Here is a 7,897-nt window from a genome sequence, read left to right on the forward strand (position 1 = left end):
ACCCATCCACTACCACGCTCTGGGTGCGGCCCTCCAGCCAGCTGGCAACCCATTTGATTGTGTGGGTGTTGATATCACAGTCCCCCAGTTTCTTAATGAGAACAGGGTAAGAGACAGTGTGAAAGGCTTCTGTAAAAACACTGATTATATCTCACCAGATGTTATCACAGCTTCTGTTGCATTTGAAGGAAATGTTTCCCAGTCCACACTATAGGGTTCACACCCAGGGGAACGACACCATTTTACTGTGTAGCCGCAGGTCACATCGGAGTCAGACTGCCAAGTAATGTAAATTCCACTTCCTGTTGCAATTGCCTGCTTTATTTTGACATCGTCTGCAATAAAAATAGTGTATAAAAATCATCAAAGAAGTCCTACATATTTATCTTTCATTCAACCTACAGGGAAGCCTTTGAGCTAGAGTATCTAGAAAACTGGACACACACATGCACTGAGGTCATTCTAGAAACTCAGATTGGACCAGAGGAATTTACAGAGTAAATGCACATCATTTTGAAGCACTATAAAACACTTAAATGTAGTCTGTGGTGAATCCTTTAGCAGGGCTAAAACAAATTCATGGATTTGCTTTAATCTAAACTGGGGGGTGTCAAACTCATCTGACCCTGCAGACTCAATGAGGATCTCTGAGCCACTCTGCAGACCCGGTTGGCCACTCTGGAGCCAGTGCTCAGGATTGGTCTGGGAGGCAGGAATGGGGGTGTCACACAGCCATGGGCAGTGTGCATCACTGGGACTCGCGCTGCCAGCAGTGCATGGGCTGCATCCAGGGGGTGGCATGGGGCATGCACTGCATGTGGCACCCCATTGGTCTGGCCCCAAAAGCTGGCTCTAGGGCTGGTCAGGACTGGGCACCAGGTTGTCTGTGGGTGCCAGAGTCAGTGCTGGGGTGGACATCATAGAGGACAGTCTGGTTATCCTCTGTCCTCTATTGATTGTTCTCAAGAGAAAACAATAGAAGACAAAGACGTTGGGTTTCATATCAACAGAGGACAGATTCCTCTATGATGGCCACCCTAGTCAGTGCCCAGGGCTGTCCAGCAGGGTATCACATGCACTGTGTGCCCTCTGTCAGTACCCTGGACTGTGGGCAGGCAGTGCAAGCCCCAGAGCAGGCCTAACATTTGATGCATAGGCAATGACACCAGGTCCAGTCCACATGCCAGACTGGCTCTGCATGCTGCATGTGGGGTCACTACAAGACCCAGGAGCCAGGTCCAACCCACGTGTTGTATGTTTGACATCCCTGACCTAAATGGACACCAAATACAGCCAAAATTTTAGCCAATTCCTTTCATCCATCTATTTTAGGGTTTTTCTTTAAATGATGCCACCCATTACTGCAGCAATCAAGTCCTTCCGTATGAAAAGAAGGGGAGAAGTCAGACTTCATGGAGTCTCCATGAAGTTTGGTGGACTATGTGAAATCTTTATCTCCCTACTTGAGGAAAGCCTCTGCCTAGGGTAGGGGGTTTTTTTTGTTTTGTTTTTTTTAATCAAATTCATAGATTTATTTACTTTTTTGGATGAGGGATGATTGGACTCAGGGCTTGAGGTAGAGGAGTATCTAACACCACATAGTTCTTAAAATGGAAAAGTTTTTTCAGTAAATTTGAATTGAGGGCTGAACCTAGGCTAGGCAGCCTTATAAAAAGCCCCCTGGGATGAGAGGGCAGTAAAATGAGCAGCAAGCAGAGAACAGGGGCTCTGGGATAAGTAGCTCAGGTCTGAGACTGCCTCGAGGAGGCTTTTCTCTGCTAGTGACGTGGGGTGGTTGAATGGTGCTAGACTGTTTGCCTAGTGCCTGGAGTGGGGTCCTCCCCTTCGGGTGTGATTGTCAGTTAGTCGGTCAGTCGCTCCTTCCTTCCCTCTCTCTCTCTTTTCTATTTTCCTCCCCCTTCTGAAGCATTTGACTGAGTGACAGGGCTGGCTCTGAGTGAGGCTGGGTTAGGCAACTGAGTGTTGGAGCTAGGATAGACAGCTTTATAAGAAGACAGCTCCAAGCAAACCACTGAAGCAGTACACACAACAGCAGAAAACAGAGGGATTTTGCTTAGGGAATTTGCTGTGGCAGGGAGTCAGGGAGCAGGAGCCTCTGTGCCTGTGTGCGGCCAGGGGCCTGGTATGGGTGCTTGGTGCACAGGTTCTTGTGGTGCTTCTTTTCCCCCTACTACCTCTCCCCAGTTTTTTTTCTTTCCTCATAGACTCTCCACCTATGGCCAACATTCAGTGGGATCCAACAGGGCTAAAGGATCCCCCCTCCAAGAGTCACTGCAATAACTGCAGACTTCATCACATATTTTGATGAACCTTGACTTTTTTCTTTTTTTACTGTCCTAAATCTTGGTCCCTATCTGCTGAGATGACCCTTTTATACAGGGCAGACAATCATGGCAGAGCAAGTTGAAGAGAAAGACCAGTTTTTAAAAGTCTGCCAAAAGAAATTGCTTAACACCTTGCAGATAATCAGGTGACTATTAAAGGGCCTGTAAACTCCACGTTTGATACGTGCTGTCAGCCAACAAAACTAAGGCCCTGACAAAGAGATCATTGAATTGCTAATTAAGGTAATATTAATTTCATGTTTTCTTCTTGTTTGGTTTTACCAAATAGAGAAAAATGAAGAACAGAACAGAAGGCAGCCAAACTCTCCAATTTAAATTCCTGAAATACTTGGTTTCAAAGATGTAAATTCAAGGAAAGCACAAGTCAAAATGCTATTTTCTACACTTGGAGAAACACTCTTATTCCAAAACAAATATGTGTAGGATTTGTGTAATTTTATGAGACAGGTATTTCTTTGAAATTTTCTGAATCCTTGGGTTCAGCAGGCTCAATAGTATTTTCTCTGCAAGAAAAGCAAATGGAGCATCATCTTGAATGTGCATTATTTTGCTGTAATATGAAAGAGCCATATTTCATCAGCAGCACAGATTTTACAGTATTAGTGTGCATGCAAAATAGATTGCTTCTCCTGCTTGCAGATATTGGTGGATCAAATAATCCAGTGCAGTGTTTTGCTTCCTGTTCAGTTCTCCCGTAAAACCGCAAAGTACAAATCTCAAGTCCAAGAAATACTTCTCTCTTGTGGACATTAAAAGCATTTCCAGACTGTACAGCATGCAGCCAGAAGTGACCATTTATGTGATACCATAAGCCAGCTTAGTGGATGAGTCATGCATGTTTCAATGACTGCAGCCAGTGACTCAATTAATCCTCTGCGCTGCCACAGTAGCCAAACCAGAGCGAGTACGCTGTGGACGGCACCGAACGGAAGTTCCAACTTCCAAACATTCTCTTCCCAGAAATAAGCTACGATGATCACACAGCCCAGCTGTTACTCTCACTCATCTCCAAGAGAGATGAAATATCTAGAGAGCCCTATTACATGGCAGCCAGAATTTTTCACTGTCCACCACATGGAGTTATTACAGTTATTCCTTTAATTTATCTGTCCTGACCAATTACTGTTCCTTCACATAAGCAGTTGTAAAATACCAGGTAGCAGGTACTTTGCTACAGCAGAAGGATAGGATACCTAGCATGACAATGTCTGTCATTGTGAATCCTGTGGAATCATATTCAGTTATATCCAAATTACAGACCTCAAAGGGAAAAAATTGTCTGAAGAGAGTTTTTTTTTCTTTTGAGAACTTGATAACTTTTTGCACACAAGCGTGCAAGTGTGACCCCCACCACCCTGATTCCATCTTCACAAAGCAGCGCAAGGGCAGAATATGGTGAGCCTTACCACTGGGCAAGGAAAGTGGGAGCTTACAAAACACAGGCTCTTCAGTGCCACTACAATTGCAATGCAGGGAGTTGGGGAGCTGGCAGAGGCTGGGTTCTGTACTCTTAATGAGCCAAACCACCCAGCTGGCTGGAACAGTGACGGGGAAGAAAGCTACATCAGGCCTAAAACTAGCAGAGGCTGCTTTTCCCTAGATCCTGGGAGAAGCATGAGGTATATTGCAACACACATCACAATGTGGTACATTGTCTGTTTCTGGGGCAGCAACACAATTGGCATTTACAGCAAAACCAAGCTGGAGTGCAATGTGCTCCCTTCACAGATAGGCTAGCCCTCTACTATTAAGGCCACTGGCAGGCTGCATAAACCTGCCTTTCATATATGCCCCCTACTTGTGACACAGTGATTCAGATAACCTTGTCATTTAGCTCAATTAATGCACTCCACCCATAGGATGGAATGCGTTTTTAAAAAACAGTTCCTGTTAGAGATCTCCCAGGGAAAACAGGAGTTAAAAAGCTATGCAGCATGAACATGATTCCCGTGAAGGAAGAAACTATTTTTAGTCCCAAATATTCATCAAGTTTGTTTGGCTCAGCAAGATTACGCAGAAATAAATAGAGCCACCTATATGTTAAAGATCTGTGCCAAAGATTTAGCCTCTCCCTTGTTATTCCTGGGAGGTCTCCAGAAAACTGCAAGGCAGGCTCAGAGCTGGTAATTGCATTGCATTGCCTTCTCTTCATAGGAAGAGTACAATTAAACTGGTGAAACACTGGTCTAAAAACAAACCAGAAACTGTAAACCAAGAAAAAAGCACTCTTGTCATTACACGCACAAATCAGCTAAATTCTCTAGTAAATCAACCAAATCAACCCATCTCATCTTTTTCACATTCTTTGACTGTTTTTAATAGTTTCAAGCACTCACCGCTTGGAAGTTCCACACTAGTTATCCTAGAAGGAGGGGACGAGCCTGCTCCATTTTTGGCTACAACACTGATGTTACAGTCATTTTTTCCAAGTTTGATTTCAGTGCTGTTTAAGGGTGCAGGGATCTCCTTGGACTGTACTGCTGTATCCAGATAACATGATACTACATGGGAGTGTATTATCCCATTTGCTTCAAGGAGAGGTAGTGGCTAAGCAACAGAGAAAGAAATCATGTTTAAAACCAAAAAATGCATTTAAAAACAAGACCTAGGATGACACACATCTAATGGTTAGAGTGTCTTACCACACAAAAGACTAATGCAAGAATGGGTTACGAGTTAACAAAAGTACTTAGGACATCTATGACCAAGGAATAAATTTAAGAAAGATACTTTGTGGGCAAATCTATTTAACACAACATTAGTAATTAACAGAGAGATACATAACGAGAGCGAGAGCAAGCACCTTTCTAGGATAACATTTTAGTATGGGGCAATAACTGCCTCATTAAATTAGCACTATTACATACTGAACCTCAATCAGATTATTTCAACTATAAACTCAGCACACTCCAAAAGTTCATAAGAAAACCGATTAATATAAATATATACCTTCCAAAAGATTTTTATTACGTTTCCTCCAACAGAGCTTCTCTCTCTCCAGATATCTGGTCCCCTCACAGGAGCTAAAAGGAGATTTATTAGTGATATAAGACAATTTAATATGCAGCAATAAAAATGAAGTATCATATTTGAGATTAAGTAAATGGTGTACACTTTATATGTTAGATAAAAATAATAATAACAACAACTTCAGTAAACTTACGGGCTTCCCATGTTGTCCACTGTTTTTTCTCGCTCCAATTACTCCATTTCCAGAAGTGGTCAGCTGCTGAACAGCGGACCCTGAATGTGTATGCAGTATTTGGATGTAACATGTCCAGCTGAGCTTTATAGTGAGAGTTTACTGTACCAGATAATGTGACGTTGTCCTGTTAAGAGTTAATAGAATTTTATATGATTTTTTTTCCTCCTTTAGTGTGTTATACTAGAAACAACCCCTAAAAATAAATCTGAAAACAACTACACTATGAATGATGAATAATTAGGGACCTATATAAATTTCTTATATCTACAGCAGGAATCTCTAACATGGCATTTTGTAGATGTACTCTTTTCAAGGAGGACAAAGATAACGTAGAAAAGAAAGCCTGCAAGCCAGGGTGATAAATGGGAAAAAAAGTAAATATAAAAAGGAAAATGCATGTGTAGTCACCATTAGCCAGTAATGGTTTTTCAGATGCCTATCAGAACAAATGCAGCCTGTTCTAGAAATTCAAATACAGATAATTGCTTTATCCCATGTCAGTAGTTGATGGTGTATCTCATATAGCATCTGAAAAAAGTTTCACTCAGATGTTCACAATGTGTGTCACAAAAAGGGGCAGATAAATAATACTCCTTTCTAAAAACATTGTATTAAACAATCCACTTGGGCAACCACAATGTCTACCAGCAACAATATTCCTACTGAGTGCTGCTTTTTTCTTCAAAAGATGTCAAATACAACCCACATCTGGCTTCAATATCTCCATCTATGCAGTTCACAGCTGTCAAAATGCAGTTGAATAGTACATTAAGTTGCACATATTTCTTCAGTTCCACGGTTGCAGAGAAAGATATGAGCCTTGGAAAATATATATTACACACATTTTTTTTTTACTGAATCTGATTATAACACACATTTATCCTGTCTGCCAAGAATCGTTCTCCAAAATGAATTAAGTCTCTAATCAATTACGTATTTTTCAATCTAAATTGAAAAAGGACAATGCCAAAAACTGGTCTTCAGGGTAGAAAAAACTTTTGGAAATGCTAGCAAACTATTTTTGTAGAATCCTGGCTCTTCCTTTTGTATGTTTTTATTTTTAACTACACCTTGTTTGCCATATATATAATGGTGTAGAGAAGGTGGTAAAACTGCTATGCCCTTTGTAAAGTTGTGAGATGTGTGCCAACAGCAACTGTTGAAGTTTTACTCGTTCCTAACGGCCAACTATTTGTTTTCCGCCACTATGGTTAATACTTCTTGTATGCAATAATGGTTACAAAAGCTACCATCTTTCAAAATAAGTCAAAGAGGGAGAGAGAATATCTTATAATACAAAAATGCTCTAGATTAAGACTTGCCACATTCCCTACAACATTAATTTCCTTGAACTGATTTCAGAGTGGTCATACATAGTTTTAATATTAGTTGCATCATATTTTGGGGAGCTTGCCATATTATACAGCACTTTTTCAGCTGTGTAAGCAAAGAAAATTTAATAGGAAAAACTAAACATCATGAGGCATATGTAAAAAGATCAGAAAATACAAGTATTATAAAACAGTTTTCATTGAAACACAGAGGCGACACATAGGGAGGGGGTGCACGTGCACCCCGAGCATTGTGGCGCACCACCTAGAAAAAGATGGGCAGTCGTTGCTCACCACGCCCTCCCCTCCATCACCGGAGTCTGCGGGCGATCAGCAATCCCCTCTGGCTGCCACCAACGGCATCCGTGTGTGGACGCCAACCTCTGGTCAGCGCTTGCCACCCCCACCCGCTGCCAACAACACTGGTGGCATCTGCAGGAGCTCCTGCTTACTGCTGGCACGCTCCCACTGCTGCCCTCCCACCACTGCGCTTCTGCTGCTGCCGTGCCCCCCAGCCGCTGGGGGCACATGTCGTTTATGTCAAAATGTGCATGTTTACAAGCATGCCTTTAGCTGCCACTCTACATAAGTACATTCTTTCCACTGAACGCAGTAGGCTTTGGGTCAGGTTTCAAGCAAATAAAGTTGGAAGCAGTATTTTGGGGTTATATTTTATTCATAATAATGCCTTAATTCCCACCCTGTACAAACGCAAGTAATTTTGTGCTCAATAGGCCTATGCAAAGCAGCTAGTATTTGCTTCGGATTCAGATTTGGCTGATTCGGGGGACAGTGATTGGATTCAGTGATTTGAATCACTGTCCCAAATCGATTCGGCTAAATCTGATTCAGAGATTTGGCTGCTGCCAAATCTCCAAATCATACAGGCCCATCTCCCGGCTGCTCTCCCAGCCCGGCAATGGCTGCCCCACCCACCCCAGCTCCTGGCAGTTTGAAGGAAAAAAAGCCCCAATTCACCAGGTGCTGCCAGGCAG

General features: G+C 42.4%; 1 protein-coding gene across 1 annotated transcript in view; it reads right to left on the reverse strand.

The window, feature by feature from the left end:
* LIFR (leukemia inhibitory factor receptor alpha) overlaps positions 1–7,897 on the reverse strand; it is a 56,507-nt gene that overhangs the window by 19,231 nt on the left and 29,379 nt on the right. Inside the window, exons 10-13 of the mRNA XM_019531981.1 lie at positions 5,530–5,695; positions 5,316–5,389; positions 4,703–4,913; positions 156–335 (exon numbers count right to left, since the gene is read on the reverse strand). Coding sequence (XP_019387526.1) covers positions 156–335; positions 4,703–4,913; positions 5,316–5,389; positions 5,530–5,695 — 631 coding nt within the window. The remainder of the gene's footprint in view (positions 1–155; positions 336–4,702; positions 4,914–5,315; positions 5,390–5,529; positions 5,696–7,897) is intronic.

The sequence above is a fragment of the Crocodylus porosus genome, unplaced genomic scaffold (genome assembly GCF_001723895.1).
Source record: "Crocodylus porosus isolate Cpor-Errol unplaced genomic scaffold, CroPor_comp1, whole genome shotgun sequence".
NCBI classification, from domain to species: domain Eukaryota; kingdom Metazoa; phylum Chordata; order Crocodylia; family Crocodylidae; genus Crocodylus; species Crocodylus porosus.